We start from the raw sequence: 18257 nt of genomic DNA, 5'->3' as shown, positions 1-18257 counted from the left end.
GCTTCCATATGCAAAATATCTAATTTTTTATTAAGTCTTAAGGTTTGTAAAGCAATGTTTCTTTCATGCCTTTGTTTCTTTTCACATCTTGCCTACCTATCATGCATAGTAATTTTCATTTTAAGATTAAAAATACTTTTATGCATCAAAAAATTTTGAAATTTCAAATGTGAAATCTTTATAATGTCCTGATAGTTTTAAACATTTCTTAAAAAAAAACTTTATATTTTATCTGTTATTTTCAGTGATGAATCTCTATACAGGTTTGGTAGATTTGACTGATCTCGCAACCACCATACAATTAGGAAATAAATATAAATTATGCCTCTTTCATTCTAGAATGAACACAAATTATAACACGAAAACATAAATGTTTAGACGAAACAGCCATAACATTATAACAAAATAACATTATACATTTATATGTATTTATTATTTTTATTATATTGACCTTTCACCCATGCCTGACTAACAATACAGAAGTTACAAGGACGGGGCTCACGTGCACTCATGTTACCATATCAAATAACATAAAGGTGACCTTTGGTCTGTACAAAGTAACTGATCTTAGCTGTGTTTTAGTAGACTAATATTTTGTAAAATACAGTCACATTTCAATTATTTTACATTATATATGTATATAGATTATTACTATTTACAAATAAGTTCTAAAAGTTGTTTCTCCTAAAACACAGAACAGTAAATAAAGAAGTAAAGCAAACAATTATCTATTCTAGTTACGACCTTTATACGTGTTTGCTGCTTGCTGTAGGCTGCTAAGCCATGTCAAATTTTGCACATGGAGGATGTGAAACGAAATAAATTTTTTTTTATTTATATATACATTTTGAAATTACCAAAAATCATAAATTACTATATCAATACCATAACATAGGTTGCTAAGCCTTCAAAAATTTTGCAAGTGGAGGATATGAAACAAAATATTTTTGTTAAAGTTTTATGTATACATTTGAATAACTATAAAACCATATGTTACTACATCAATACCACAGAATTCTACTATAATTTATCAAGCTTAGTAACTAAGCTTTATTTGGGTCTAAAAAAATAGGAAATTTCGAGCATACTAAAGACACAAACTACCTCATTGAAATCTTGGTTGAAAAGAAAGAAATGGTAGAAGGAATGTTAGAAAGGCTGAGAGAACCACTAGGGGAACATTCTGAGCTTCAAAAATTGGTTATTCACATCGTATATATAGAAGTAAGTATATATAATGGAGCATTTCCAAAAATGGAAAGAGGTGGGTAGGGTGCCACTGTTTGATTTATTACGTGAGCAATATCTTAGCAAAAAGAAAAGATAAGACCTTCTTATTTTATATTCCAGCTTGTCAATATCAGTAATTTGAGTTTCTAATTCGTTCGAAACTATAGACTTAATATTTTGACTTCACAAACATCTAATTTGAACCAGTACTGTATTCAACATACCATGTGACACACAAAAATCGTTTATCTGTTTTTTTAATATTTACTTTTAAATTAACAAATTGAGTAATATATAGTTCAAAATTTGAATTATAATCTACAGTTTAATACCAAACTTATTGACATAAATTCATGAAATAGTAGTTCAATAAAATTTTTAATGCGAGTCAACAAATGAGATGATATGGCCTTTCACCTGTGACCCATCTCAAAAGGGTTAAACATCTTCTCTTACCCAATAAATGTATTTTTTTAAATCTAGTACACATATGATAATGTTTCATGAACAGCTTTGACACAATCAGTTATCCTGATTCAACATGCAGTACAGGTAGTAATACTACTGGTTATCCTTTGCGTTTATTTGCAGTACACTTAGCAACACTACTAATTATCCTCTGATTTTATACGTAGTACGGTGGGGAGGAAGTACTTTAAAACTGTTTAACTCTTAAGAATAAAAATCAACATAACTCACTTTAATCACCGTTAAAGTTCCCTGCCCACAACATGAACATCGTACTCTTAATTTTCCAGGACAAACATCTTTACAAGGGCCACTGCAGTAAACATAGAAATTCACTTTTCTTTTATCTGTTGAAGAAAGTTAAACACTGTGAGTTACAGATCAAAGGTAAACAGTATTGGTATCATAAGTACATTAAATAGATGTACCTGGTCAAAGTAATTAAGGAAATGATTACCCAAAGTCCATTATCACTTGTCTAACTATAAGAATTACAGAACTTGATGTGGGAACTGTAAGTAATAATATGAATTAAGACAGCTTCCACTAGCACTGATCACCTCTATCTAACTTTACTACATCTAATGAAATTTTGACTATGCCAATTACATAATCTCTTGACTTTAGTTTCATGAATATTTAATTCTCTTTAATAAATATTTATTTATTAATTTCTATAGGAGTAATTGGGCCATTTTTAATGATGAGTTAAACCAGATTTTTATATTTACTCTTTCACAGTCTTTATTCAATTCTCTTGCTTACAAATGTATAGCACCATACCACTATCACTTGTGTAATACTTTTTTAATAGATTGTTCATGTAAGGTGCTCTGTTCTCGAAAGGTTAACATAAGACATCAGTATGCCATCATTCCCCTATCTTCAGTAATAACACTGACAAACTGTTGAATAATAAAGCAAGTGCTAATACAGTTTGCCTACTGAAAGAAAAAACCTTCAGTACAACATGGATCAACAAGTGCCAATGAACTCTTTTGTACAATAACTTTGAGAATCATTTTTATTTCCTTTATTTGTGCCCAACCAAAAAATACCACTTCCTCACAGCATGGATCTATAAAATTTTTTAATCTGGAATTGCATTAACATTATTGACCCTCTCATTAATGAACATACACTTTATTATTTGAATACACTTTTGTTTGATAGATAAAATACGTTCCAGTACAGCACATGTTTATGTAAAGTCCAATTTAACTCTCTTGCTGTAAGCTGGGTTTCCCAAAAATCTGAAGACTTAAAATAAAAACAGTACAATATATTGACCTGGCAGAAGTAAGTATCAGTAAACAGCCCACGTAAATTGAGAGAGGGAGAGAGTAAAGGCTGATGAGAGTTAGGGAAATAGAATACTCTGCAGGAAAATCCCATATGTCACAGAAGGGACTGGACAAATCCTACAGTTTAAGCCAAAGGTGCAACACCATTTACATAAAACTGATGACTGAAAGTGACTAAGGAGAGATCTCCATACTAGAAATCCTAAAAGCATCAATCTGAGTAGTTCCAAAATGGGAACAAATCCAACAGAATAATGAAGGATGTAAGAACCACTCTGTGGAATGGATCCAATCAAGGTGAGAAAAGTGATCCATCACCAGATACAACCTCATGGACATATCATAAGATAGGTATAATGATTGTGGTCCCAAGAAAAGATATCAAATGCAAGAAAGCACAAATTGCAGTTGCCAGTGCCTCTTTGGCAGTTGATTAAAGTAATGACCACAGAACTGTCTGAATGATCATCAAAAGATGACCAGACAACCACACCTGATGAAGGAGGCATATGCAACAAGCTGCAGTCATCTCCAGAAAGTAGGTATACAGGGAATAATGCTCCTTTGGAACCCTTATGCTGGATAGTGGTCATGTTAAGAATCATCCTCCAACTAGAAAGATGCATCAGAGTGAGTAAGGCCAGTGGAGGTAAAGGGGAGGTCATGGCATACCCCTGGATGTGTTGGAACAATCAAGCTATGATGATGGAAAAATGAAGAGAGGAAGATACAGACATGAGGGCAGATAAGGGAACACAGTACATGTTTCAATGATCCCCCAGATCCCATTAAAGGAGATGCACATATGCACATTGAAGAGGAATCAGGGCTCTTAGGGAAGCAAGAATTCCTAAATGCAAAAGAGAAGTTTCTTGGCTACTAAAATCACCATGTTGCAAATATGAAAGGTAGACAGTTAAAACCTGCAATGTAGAGAGGTTGAGGAAAATCCACATGTTGACAAGAAACTGAATGGGTATCAAAATGGACTTGGTCTAGGTGACAGGCTTCTAAAAAACAAATGGAGGTAGCACTCACCAAGTGTTGTAAAGATGAGGCCAGGATAAGCCAGACAACCTTATAATAATGAAAGTGAAGACCCACAAAGATGCACATGCTGAGCAAAGGAACAATTCTTCTGGCTGAAAACATAAGGGGTTGTAGCTAGGCCAAAGGGAAGGACACAGAACAGAAAGACAGAATGAAGAAGAATGTGACAGTAGACATTTGAAACATCTACCTTAGTTAAACAACCTAGGAAAGAGGGTCAACAGCAGACTGAGAAAGTCATCCATCAGATATTGATAAAAAATCAGAAAGTGACAAGTCAATGACAGGGTGCCAAACCCCCAACTTCATGGGGAGGACAAAAAGAGAGAGAAATAAAAGAACAGAGTGAAGTGGAAGATAAGTTTTATAGCACAGCCAACAAAGAGGACACTATATCTTGAGGATGACGATATAGAGGATCAGTGAAAAGAGAATAGGAAAGCGTGTGATAAGAAAGACTTGAAGAAAATGTCTGGCCCTTGGTACTTTTTTCTTCTTCTTCTTTTATTACATATATATATTTTACTTTGAATACAATGTGGAAATTAGTCTAAAGTGAAAATTTGGTGACTAAAGATAATGAAGTTGCAATCAGGTGGATGGAACAAAAGTGCAAAAGGAGAATGTAGTGCTAAAGAAATAAAGGCAGCCGATTAAGTCAAATAGAAACCTAAATGCACAGGAAGAACACTTCTGAACACAGCCAGTATCGAGGAAGAAATGAGCCTATGCTCATATGCCAGTGCTCATAAGGATTACTGTGCATAGAGGTCATATCACCCTCTTACTGTTGGGGAGCTACAGTATTATGATGACTATATCATAAGCTGGTGCAATAAACATTGACACTTGTAGGGGTGAGAGTTCAATCAAATCTTATGGCATGCACAGGAAATTCCACAGCAGTTGCAAGTCCATAGTGGTGCAAAAAGGTAAGTAGCATTTCTGGAGTACTTATATTAGATAGTAAAACAATATATTTCAGTAGCTATATTATAAAACACACATTACTTTTTTTAAAACTGTCTTGTGGACTGGCTGAAGTCACCCTGTCGATTGAAGGATGGGAACCACTGTTCTAGAGGACAGAGCTTGAAGGATCAATGAAACTAAATCAAGAACAAAAAACTAGGTTGGCCAGAAGCTAGAAAGAGTAGTCTCAAAAGTTTTGGTATCCTTGATCAATGAAACTACACACAGAACTAAAGAACGTGGTTAGTGAGGAGCCAGTTGTGTAGACTGAAAGATAATTTCAAGTGAGAGAACTTGCACACATAAAAAAAGCATATAGAATCAAAGGATTTGGTTGTTCAGGAGACAATATGTGTAATTTTTAAAGACCCTGATATTCTAGAAGACAAACTTGTAAGTCAAAACAAACTATAGGGAAGGTGACTGTTCATAAATGTTCATAAATATATACAAGCATACAAAAAATATTTTTTGCATCCACTCAGGTTTCAATAAGTTACATATGATTTCCATATAAGACGCAAAGTAATTTTCATATTTGCTTAGAGAAACTTAACATGTAACTATTAGTTTAACGTAACTTTAAAAATAAAATTAAGATAAAAGCAGGCATACTTGATTCCTTAATTGAACTGGACATTTAAAGAAAAGTTAACATTTTCCTAAATTGAAAATATATTTTCCAATAATACTTACCTCCACTAACACATAGTTATTCCTCGACCTTCACTTTGCCCATCTAAGTATTGGTCTCACTTTTTCCAGTCTTTTATACCTCTTTCTTGGTATTGTATATAAGCTCCTCACTCAGATAATGTAACCACTTTTTCAAGACTTACACCATCCCAGTCACTAACATTGGCTCTTAGTAGGGAAGAAGGGCAGGATAGTGTCAGCAGAGGTAAGTATTATTGAAAATACATTTTCAATTTTCAATTTAGGAAAATGTTAACTTTCAAAACATATTTACCATCCACTGACATATAGCTAGAATCCCACATTGAGAAGGTGGAGGGACCAGTGAGGGCATTATCCATACAGAAAGTGTCAACATAGAATAGGGACGTACCAAGATAAGGATGATACACAAGTGGGGGAACTGCACTACATCCAGCACAAACTTTCTCCTCCACTTGAATAAGTCCAGAAGGCAACACCCCAGGCTCATAATCATGGGATCTTGTATGCCTTACTCAACCAAAGGAACAGAACTCATCCAGTATGAAATTATAAATGCTCACCCTCACTCCCCCAACCAGGTAGGCAAGGAGCATTCCACTTGCCCCCAGAATTATGGAGAGAACGTGGAACACTGTGATCAACCAAGGACCTAGGATGGGACCACTCCACATTATGAGGAAATAGTGGACCTCCTTCCATGAACAATATACTAAATCAACATTGATAAAAAAGGGCCATGTACACCCTAACCAGATAGCTTAGCATGAAATCTGAACCAATATTACAAGTAGGCTCCCACGAAGGCTGGTGCTTCTCCTCAAGACATCTGTGAAAAACATCCAGGGACCCAGGTAGGAGGGCCACCAACTTTGCCCTCTTCTCCAAGAGTGGAGAAAAACACTCAAACACTCTGGAGGAAAAGCCTCTGTTCACCACCACAGTAACTGAAAACCAGGTGCAGTAAGGACTCCCTAGCTACACTAGTAGTATCTGGGGTGTAATGCGCATTGGAGAATCCTGAAGAACAGTGCTCTAGAAACTGTTCTTCGGGACTTTCCAAGTTCACTTAATTTTTAAAAGCAAACCAACCCTGATTTTTTCAATCCAATGATTGGCAAGGATGGGTAAAATCCCCTTTAGCTTTATTCATGATAGTCCGTGTGTGTCGGTTCAGCAGAATATGGTAATATCATCTGGTAAGCATCTAGATGGTGTTATCAAACCCAACATTTCTGCAGAGCATGTTGCAACTGGTAGGAAGTACAGTTAAATTGGTTGCTAGTGCAAAACTGGATTGATAAAACACACTTGTCTGGCCAACACTCACCACAGAGTGGGATCCAGTGAAACAGAGGTAAGGGACCCTGGAAAGTAAAAAGACAAGAGGAGGACAAAAATACTCACTCATCCTTATAATCCAGCAGATGCTGACAAAACAGCCATAGGGAATAGTTGATAATCCTCAGAAGAAGAAACTGCCAGATCGTGTAAAGAATGTGAGAGAAAATTATTGAGAGAAAGCCACATACCAGCCTGAATAATGTCCTCTAGCAGGTAATTGAAATGAGCAGTGAAAGACATAAAAATGTGACAAATTTGATGAGATGTGACTCTCAGAAATTTCATCAGCTGTAAAGAATGTCCAGAATAAGCAACATGGATATTTGCAAATCCACCTCATCAAAGTAATTGGGATAAATCTCAGGAAACTGAAGGATCCCACTGAATACAGAGACAAGTACCATAACTCAGAAAGGAACCACATAATGCCTGAGGGCTCTGACAGGACATAAAAAATGATCAGTGTTTGATCGGTCATAGAGGTGAGAAATAGCTGGCAAAAGAATTGATGAGAAGGATTTAACCACTTCCCTGGCTGCCAGAGACTTAAGAAGAAAGGACCTATCAGGGTATAGGAGAACCAAAGTGAAGTAATAAACAAGTCCTGTGCACATGTAGTTCGAACACTTCTGACCTACAACATTCACATGCCAGCAGCAACAAAAAGTACCCCTTAAGGGAAAGGTGATACATGGTATATGAGGCTAAAGGTTCGATTGGATGTCAAGACAAAGCATGTAATAAGTTAAAATCTAAGTTAAGTAATTGAAAAGTCCATTTGGAAAGAAGGACTAAATGACTGGAGAAGGCTGGATATCACTAAAGAGTCAAACTTTCCAATGTTTAAAACAATGAAAAGTAGTTCATAAAGCTTCCTTACATAAAAAAACAGGAGACAAAGCTAGACACGAGTCAAAAAACAAAATATGATGGGCATGTTTGGGTGAAGTGGGTTCAAACTCCTCATGAGGCACACACAAGGAACTTTAGTAGTTAAACCTCGATGAGCTTGGGAAAGTTTCCTTGTAGAATGTTGGATTAGGGCTACCTCAACAAAGATTGACAAAGAGGGAGAGACAGAGGTGGACCCTCTTGAAGATACTGTAGAAGATGTAACCATGGTTAGGCCAGCCAATCTGAGGCTACCAACAGCTCTCAAGAAGAGGATTGATTCATAGCAAGAACTCTGAGTAACAGATGAATTGGGGGAAAAGTATAGAGTTGCAATCCCATCCAATATTGACTGAATGCATCTATCACCAAAGCCTGAGGATGAGGTACTGGGGACCAAAAACACCTGTAGTTGTGTTTCAAAGAGTGGCAAATGCATCGATCATTGGAAACCCAAACTGAGAACAAATCCACTGGAAAACCTTGAAATGGAGAATCCATTTGGTTGGAAGAAATCAATTGGGCTGAGACAGGTGATCTGTAATGAAATTCATCACCCCAGAAAAATTCAAAGCCAGGAGGTGGATATGATGGGAGTGAGCCCCGTAGATAAATAACCAAAATTTCGAAAACAAAGGTCCTAAGAATGCATGCTCCCATGATGAGATATTTAAGAGACCACTGTGCAATTGATGGAAAGAATCATGAAAACATTCCCTGCAATAGATCTAGACTTTGAACCATAGCCTGGTGGACAGTAAGAAGTTCTAAGTTATTGATGTGGAAGGAAGATTTGTCTTCCATTCATATACCCTGGAATCCCTGATCTTCAATATACACACCCCGTCCCTGAAGTGAGACATCTGTGAAAATATGAAAAATCGGAACAGAGGGGTGGTATAAGGACACTGATGGTAGCATTGAACTGATCTAACCACCACTTGAGAACTAAAATGTAGCTCCTGGTGAAAGACTGGATGATCCAGTGGATTGGATTTCCTGATCTATTGGTTGCACAGTGACCACTGAAGGCACTGCATGTATTTTCAGCCCAAAATAAACAGAGAATCAAGGGATGCCCACATCCCCAAAAAGATAGCAAGATCCACGTAAGTAAGAGTCTGACTGCCAATTCCTAGCCTGGAGCTGGTTGGGAGTTGGCTGAGCCTGGCTTCAAACATATCAAAAACTCATATTATGTTGCAGATAACATATGATGCAGATGCTAGGCCAAAGGATAGATCTCTGAATAGCAGAAACTGATCCTTTTGCACGAAACTTAGATAGTGGCAGGATGAATTCACAAGAAATGCATCAGCAACATCGAACTTGGTCATCCAAGGATCAAAGAATTGGTTGAGACAAGAAAGATCGATGATCATCCGCTTATCTCCTGTCTTCTCATGCACAACAAATAATGGGAGAATAATGGAGGTGGAGAAGTGAATAGAAAGACCAACCCCAATGCCAGAACTTGAAGTATCCATGGATCTGCTGTGAAGGAATATCATGTGTCCATCAAGTGTTGTAACCTCACTCCTACAGACCCCACCCACCTAGGGTAGACATCAATGCCATTAGCTATAGTCGGCCAGAATGGAGGAGCCTTGAAATTAAGGGCAGAATCTATTCTGTGTATTCATAAAGCGGGGAACAAAAGCTGGGGGTTTGGACACACAAGGCATAGTCGAGCCATGACTACCAGCAAGAGCCAAAGAAAGTCTAGAGGCCAACAATAACAAGGAAAAAAGCAAACAGGTGACCTCAATTTGCAATTCCAATGACTGTGGGATGCCAGTGAACATCAATGGATGAAGAAAGGGAGACTCATAACTCATGGAGGGCTACAGCAGGCAAGACGAACTTCCTCCAACAAAGAATCTCTACTCAATAAATCCCAACAACATACAAGCCAGGTAACCAAAGAAATAACAGAAGCTGACAATCTGACCAAAGTGGACCCATTCATCCTCAAATTGATGTGGGGGACCTTCGACAGGCTTTCAAAGAATTTTCTTTTTTAAGAAAATGTTAAAAGTATGGAAATTCACAATGCTATACCAAAATTGCAATCCAGAACATAACAAAGCACAGCACTTCCTCAGAGAAAACCGTGACCAAACACTTTGTCGAGAAAAAGTAGTTACATTATCTTAGTGAAGTGCTTATATAGAGTACCAGGATAGAGGGTGCATTGATGTAGGTGGAGAGTGTCACAAGGCCAAAAATCACCAAGGGCATTTAAGTGGGGTATAAAAGACTTGAGCAAGTGAGACCAATGCTTAGATGGGCAAAGTGAAGGTTGAGGAATAGCTATGTATCAGCATAGGTAAGTATGTTTTGGAAACAACAAATTATTTTCATGCAAGTTCTAAAATATCATATTAATTTTAAATAACTTCACCACAAAACCCGCTAATGTACTTTTCTTACAGGCATTATATTTTTGAAATTCCAAGCTGAATAAGCATATCTTTTTATTTACACATACAAAAGCTGTCTTATACAAATAAATATATATACATAACTCTGTTTTCATGATTCATAATAAAAAAATTTTCATATATTTAAATCATTAGTCTTGTTACAAAAATACATAATTCTTCAATAAACTAACCATTTCTTTCGTTAACTGTTTTCTGCTCATCCTCAGATAGTTGAAGGCTGGCAATGGATTCGTGCAACAGTGCCATTTTACTTGTGGTGACTGTCAAGGAAGGGGCTCTGTTCCTTGCTCTAACAGCATGAAGGATGCTCTGTTGCCCAATGTCACAATTCTGAATGCAGAAAATATTGTAGTGAATACATGTCACATTCAAGTAATTATATTTTAAGGTATAGATTTTGACAAAACTTATTATCATTTAATTACTACTCAACAAATTAAAGCATCCACTGCTATGACAGCTGTCTAGAATTGGTGACTAAAACTTATTAGAAGTTTAATTTTCACAACCATGAGCTTGAACAGGTTTGGCACAATACCCAAAAATGGGTATAATTACCAAATATGGAAATAATCATCATAAACACACACATTATATATTATATATATATATATATATGCACACACACACATACAAGATTACAAGTTAATACTAAAAGAGTGCAAAACTTTAATTGCTTCCTGTATGTACAGCACTATACACAGAGCCACTGGCTAAAAAGCAGTAATAAAGCTGTGAAACTACTACCAACCTATTGATATTAAAAATATAAATAAAAAGATACATTTCAAACCTGGTGCTTAGAATGTTTATCTGACATTACAATTTGGGGTGTAGTTGGGTGCGAGAAGGATGCTATTTTTTTACAAAGGGATTTGGATCATTCAGTGAATTGGACAAATAAATGGTAAATGGTATTATTGGTAAATGTATTTCCAATAATACTTAAATCTGCTGACACTTACAGCTATTTCTCAACCACCAGGGTTTCTTCTTTGCCCATCTAAGCATTGGTCTGATTTTTTCTCGCTCGCTCCACTCTTTTATATCTCACTCAATAGCCCTTGGCGATATTTGTCTTGTGATACTCTCCACCTACATCAATGTGCCCTCTATCCTAGTACTGTATATAAGCACCTCATTCAGATAAATTTATCACTTTTATGTAACTGACACCATCCCAATATCTGACACCGGCTCTTAGTAGGGAGGAAAGGCGAGAGAGTGTCAGAGGAGGTAAGTATTATTGGAAATACATTTTCAATTTTGGAAAATGTTAACTTCCAAAACATACTTACCTCCACTGACACTCATAGCTAGAATCCCACACTGAGAAGAGGGAGAGGCCAGTGAGGGCATTATCCAAACAAAAAACATCTGCATAGATCATGGGTGTACCAAGATTAGATTGTTACCCGAGTGGAGGAACCGCACTACATCCAGAACAGGTATGCTCTTCACCTTGAGCTTAGTTCTTGCATCAAGGGTGGAACTGTGCTCGAGTAATCATCACTATAGGCCAGCCCCAACCAGGTAGCCGAGGTTCCACTACTCGGAGTTGGAATTAAGGGGTCTTGGTCCTTATATCCCACATTGGTGGCTAGGGCTAATGGACCACAACATTACATGTATATATATATACTATTGACCGAAACCCAACCTGTAGCTATAAAGTAATGCATTCCAAACCACCAGAATCACAACGAAAAAGTAAGCAACACCAAAGTGGACAAACCTCCTCCTCCACCTGAAAAAGCCTGAAAGTCAACACCCCAGGCTCGGAATGACAAGATTGTGTATGCCATACTCAACCAAAGGAACACAACTCATAATGTCTGGAATTATGAATATTCATCCTTACTCCCAAACCGAGTGGGCAAGGTGTATTCCACTTGCCCCCAGAATTATGGGGGTAGAACAACTGTGCTCAACAAAGTACCCAGGATGGTACCACTCTGTGTTCAGAATTACAAGGAGAAATGTATCCCTTTCCACAAACAATGTACTGAACTGATACTGATCAAAATGAAGGGCCACACACACCTCAACCGGAGAGCCAAGCATCAAATCTGAACCGGTATAACGAGTAGGCTCCCACGTAGGCTGGTGCTGCTCCTACCAACATCTGGGAAAAAAAAAACATCCAGGGATCCAGGTAGGAGGACCCCCAACTTTGCCTTCTTCTCTGAAAGTGGAGGAATACACTCTAATGCTCTGGAGGAATAGCCTCTGTCCACCACCCCGGTGACTGGAAACCTGGTGTGGTAAGGACTTCCTAGCTCCACTAGTAGAATCTGGGGTGTAATGCACATTGGAGAGTCCTGAGGAACAGTGCTTTGAAAACAGTGCAATAGGTTCACTAAATTTTTAAAAGCAAACCAACCCTGATTTTTTTCATTTCAATGATTGACAGGGATAGACACGATCCCCTTTAGCTTTACTCACAATAATTCATGAGTGGCAGTCTATGCATAGTATGGTAATACCACCTGGTGAGCTCCTAAGTGGTCTTATGGAACACCTCATTTCTACAGAGCCTTGTTGCAACTGGTAGTAATTATAGTGAAATAGTGGTTGCTAGTGTGGAATTGATTTGATATAAGCATGCCTGTCTGGGCAACACTCACCACAGAGTGGGATCCTGTGAAAACAAGGTAAGGGACCCTGAAGGTAGAAATAAATATACTCACCCCTCTGGATAATCTAGCAGAAATGATTAAGATAGCTACAGGGGGTAGGCAAAAAACCCTCAGATGAAGAGACTGTCCAGAACTGCCAATCTTCTGTCTGCATAGGTCCAACAACTGACAGGAATAAAAATCTCTGAAGAAGTAGCCTGACTCTCCCACTATCCCCAGACCAACCAAACTCAGATAACCCTAGAACTAAGTTCCAAATCCCAATGAACTGCGAGAGATGGAAACCATACAGATTGGGTAGATAAAAGTGGGGAAGATGTGAACTAAATGATTAATCCTGACTTAAGAACCTGCAGTGCTCCTGGATCCATGATTATGTTTACTATATGTTCGGAAGTTCTTGGAATCGAGCCCCCACATCATCTGAAAGTATACAATAACCACTGATGCTGCTGGTGATACAACTAAGCAGTAGAATCCTTGAATATAAACATAATCTATTCTGAGTACCAATATAACGAGGGGTTGATGTTGGGGGTTGGGACTCACGAATAGGGACAGAACTATAACCCCCTGTAGGAGCCAATGAAATTCAAGACTTCAACAATAACTGGGAGGAATATAGAAGCCAAAAACTAAACAAATGTGCATGCTAACAAAGGATCCAGCTCATCATCAATGAAGCTGGTGATCCAGAGAGTCTTCTAAATAAAATTTATAGGAAACAAAATGTTGAATTTGAGTTGTAAGTCCGTAGGTGAACTACAAACTCTGCCTTAAAACCCCGAATTTCAAAGAGCAAAAGTATTATTTCAGAGTCAGAAAAATGCCTCCACCTGGTGGTGGTAGGCTAAATCACGAGGTTCCAACATGTCGGATAAGGCCTAAATGTATTACAATCGTAATACTAGAAAACCTCTAAGTGATACTTTGTTGAGAAAAAGTGATAAAATTATCTGAATGAGATGCTTATATACAGTACCAGGATAGAAGACACATTGACATAGGTGGAGAGTATCACGAGACAAATATCGCCAAGGGCAATTGAGTGGAGTATAAAAGATTGGAGCAAGCAAGAAAAAAACCTGATCAATGCTTAGATGGGAAAAGAAGAAACCCTGGCATTCGTGTAATAGCTATAAGTGTCAGTGGAGGTAAGTATGTTTAGGAATTATTTTCAATGATACAAATAACTTATAAATAACTTTACGAAAAATTATTTATAAAATGTTTTTTAAACAGAATTTAACTATTTTGTGCAGTTGCCAAAATCAACTTTCTATTACAAAAAATTAAAAGTTTCAAATAAAATGTGTTTAAAATATTTCAAACAAATATGAAAATGAATTTATTTCAGAATTTTCTAAATAAACAGAGATCATCCCCATCTCTAGGAATTATGCCAAACTTGTTCAAACCCATGGTTGAAAAAATCAAACTTCTGATCAATCAATGTATAGTTATTTGAATCAATTAATATAGTAGTTCTTTACTTTTAAAATATCAAGCATGGATACCTTCACAATTGTCTTTGATTTGTCGTACCTGGATTTTCAAAAGGCTTGCAACCAAAATTCCACATAAAAAAACTACCATACAGAATTATCGCTGTAGTTGTGGCGGATAATTAAACTCCATGGATTAAAGTTGGTTAGGGAAGAGGAAGCAAAGGGTTATAATAAATGGAATTCAGTCAAACTGGACTGGAGCAAGTGAGGTACCTTGCTGTGCTTATTTTTTTTATATTCATTAATGATAATGATGATGGAATGGGCAACAAACTGGTAAAGTTTGTTGATATAATCCAAATTTTGGATGTAGTTGGCTATGAGAAGGATGCTATTGTTTTACACATGAATTTGGATCATTTGGTGAACTGGAAAAATAAATGGTAAATAGCATGGTAATGTATGTGGGTTACTTGAATTCCAACTATATTCACCAATTTGATAAAAATCAATTGTTATGAAAGAAAAGAATCTTGTTGTCTTAGTCAATCAGTCTTTTAAACCTTCCAGGCAGTGTTTTCTTCCCATGGAAAGCAAATGGGATTTTAACTTATATGTACAGGAATATTAAATTCAAGTCAAAGAAGATTATTGTTTTGTTGTACAAATTTCTGTTTAGGACCCGTCTAGTATATTGAGTTCATTCTTTGGCTCCTTACTTCGGGTTGTTCAAAAGGGTTCAAAAGATAGTTTCTTGAATGATTCCTGAGATGGAGAGACTGTCATATGAGGATAGGTTAAGGTTCTTAAGATTATTTCCTCTTGAGGAAAGAAGGGTTAGAGAGAACCTAACTGAAGCTTTCAAAATTATAAAGGCAATTAGATTAATGTGTCACCTTTTTCTATCTATAATAATAGGAGTGGTAGGACTAGGAGACATAGATTTAAAATTTGGGTGGGTAGAGGACATCTGCAAATTAGGCAATTTTATTTTTTGAACAAGATGGTTAGCCTTTGGAATAGATTAGCAGAAGAAGGTATATTCAACAATCATGAAAAAAACAGGTGCAAAATTTCTTTCAAAGAGGTCATTTAAAAAAAAAAAGGAACTCCTCCTTCCTTTTTTTCGAAAATTCCAGACGCTAAACTTTTTTTTTACTTGGCCTTAGCTATTTAAAGTTTACCTAAAGATTAGGTACAAACTTGATCTGATAATTCATTGCAAAATACACTCATTTCACCTCTTCTTGAATGTAATACCAGGCCACAAAATCTTGTTCTTTAGAGTTTGGGGCATAACCCCATGAGGCAGAAAGAAAATTATTATTTCTCATTGTTTGATAAAGCAAACAAAATTGTACAAAAAATTGAAGTATATAAAATGTTATAAATTCTATTGTGAATGATAATAAACTATCACATAACATTAACAGGAGACCTTTTGGTCCACCTAGTCCATCCTATCCACTAAAAAAAACTCAAAGCCAGCTCTTATCATTAAAATATTTATCAAGCTTTCCCTTAAATTAACTGCACTTCCCACATCTGAAGGCAACCTGTTCCAAAGGACAAACACCCTGTTATAAAAATAAAGCTCTCTTACCTGAAGATGACTTCTAAAATTTATATTTATGTCCCCTAATAACAGTAGTATTACCATTCTTAATATTAACTACCAAAAAAGATGTGACTTCAACACTATCAATTCCCTTAATAGTCTTAATGTTAAACACCTCAATTAGATCCCCTCTAACTTTTTTTTATAAAAAAAAATTAAAGATTTAAATAAATCTCATATGACAACCTTTCCATCCCATGTTTCATCCTAAATTGCGTTCTAAGAAAGAGTGACAATTATTTAAAGCTCTGTATATAACTGTGATAACCAACAGTGTGGTGAATATTTGTATATACATTTGACTTGTTTTAATATATTATTCTAAAACAAGTGATCTGTGTGCTGTTTGTTTATTGTTGAAATTTATCACCAACAAGTCACAGACGCCTACTGTAAAGAATCCAGCACATACAAAATTATACTCATAATTCAAACTGTGATATCCCACATACATTATGTTTCATTTATTACAATTAAAAGCCAAATGTCATTTATCTGCCAAACACACCAATATTCCAACTCCTTTTGTAAAGCAGTTGCATCCTCCTCACAGCCAGCACCACTGAAGCCTTTAATGTCATTAATAAATTCAAACAATCTATCGACCATTCCTTCATCTATGCAAAAACAGATATTAATGTAATGAAATACCAATTATTTACATCAGCTATCACTGCAGAAAATGTTTGGTTATAAGTATATAAAGAACAAAAAGTTCATGACTAAATATTATTATTTTTTTCTTTTCACATTTTCAACCCCCCCCCCCCAAAAAAAAAAAAGCCACAGAAGTTAGAACATTTTATGGTCTGAAGTAATCTTACTTACCTAATTAGCAAGGGCGTCTGGAATTTAATTCAGTTCTGTATCTTGCAAGAACTGAACGTCTATGCAGTTAAAAAATGCGACACGTTGCGAGAAGAAAAAAAGCATTACCACTATACCAGTACCAACACTGGCAACAGTTCAAATGGCCTTGAACATTTGATTTAAAATGATACTCAGTAGTAGCCATATCACTCTAACATAAGAATTTCAAAACTAGGACTTTTCATCTAAAGTAAAGACTAAAGCCAGTAAAACACTTGAATTACAAAATACATTGCTTTTGAAAATAATGTAATAATAATATCATTAATTCAATATTCATGAGGTCCGCAACAACAAAATGCAGCTAGTAATAGTTTACAATTTTCAACATTTATTTTTATTGTTTGTCAAATTTAATGTTATTCGGTGTCAAACTTTTGTGCAATAACTTAAAGTTAAAATGAATAATAAATAGATCTCAAACCTCAACACATATGTCATCATCTAATTCTTTACCAGCGAAGATTATGCTCAAGTCTTCCGGTAAAACATTGAGCTTAGAGCTCAGAGTTTCTTTCATTTTTGAAACTGTCCATTGTGGATTAATATCTAAAGGCACCGATATTTGACCATTGAAGCGAACATTAACTCTCAATATATTCATACCTACAACGTTCTTACGTTTGATAATTCCTAAAGATACTAAAATACTAGAAACAAAACTACCAAATAAGCTAACAACATGGTTAATAATGAAAGTCGCCATATATATAATATTAGGGAGCATTAAGAAAATTCGGCAATAAATTTACACAGTCAATACTCTTTCGTAGATGCTTTTATAAAGACTTGTTTTATGAAGTCGAAAGAAGTTTTGTTTGTTTGTAATTAAGCACAAAGCTAAACGATGGGCTATCTGTGCTCTGCCCACCACGGGTATAGAAGCCCGGATTCTAGCGTTGTAAGTCCGCAGACATGCCGCTGTGCTACTGGGGGCCGAAAGAAGTAAATAATTCCTGAGATAAATAAAAATGAACATTTTTTAGTAGCCATATGTCCGTGGTATATGAAACGTAACAGGTATTTGTTTTAAAAGATAAAAATAATTATGTTATAGGTCAAACCACTAAGTAGTTAATATATATATATATATATATTAATATATATAATTGTGGATACAACGTTTCGGGCAATGCCCTTCTTCAGGTTTCACTAACTGTTTGTTTGTTACGGATTTCGCGCAAAACTACACGATGGCTATATGCGCTAGCCATCCCTAATTTAGCAGTGTAAAACTAAAGACTAGAGGGAAGACAGCTAGTCATTACCACCCACCGCCAACTCTTGGACTACTCTTT

General features: G+C 36.2%; 1 protein-coding gene across 2 annotated transcripts in view; it reads right to left on the bottom strand.

Moving 5' to 3' along the window:
• The window catches only part of LOC106467635 (E3 ubiquitin-protein ligase parkin-like), an 83154-nt gene extending 65318 nt beyond the window's left edge, over positions 1-17836 (bottom strand). For both annotated transcript variants that reach the window (XM_022395836.1, XM_013928003.2), the window contains exons 1-3: positions 17384-17836; positions 10555-10714; positions 1930-2045 (exon numbers count right to left, since the gene is read on the bottom strand). In XM_022395836.1, coding sequence (XP_022251544.1) covers positions 1930-2045; positions 10555-10714; positions 17384-17686 — 579 coding nt within the window. In that variant the 5' untranslated portion in view covers positions 17687-17836. The remainder of the gene's footprint in view (positions 1-1929; positions 2046-10554; positions 10715-17383) is intronic.
• Between the last annotated feature and the right edge of the window lie 421 nt (positions 17837-18257).

The sequence above is a fragment of the Limulus polyphemus genome, unplaced genomic scaffold, assembly GCF_000517525.1.
Source record: "Limulus polyphemus unplaced genomic scaffold, Limulus_polyphemus-2.1.2 Scaffold2687, whole genome shotgun sequence".
Taxonomy (NCBI): domain Eukaryota; kingdom Metazoa; phylum Arthropoda; class Merostomata; order Xiphosura; family Limulidae; genus Limulus; species Limulus polyphemus.
Note: the sequence above shows the minus strand (reverse complement) of the source record. Positions and strands in the feature narration are given on the sequence as shown.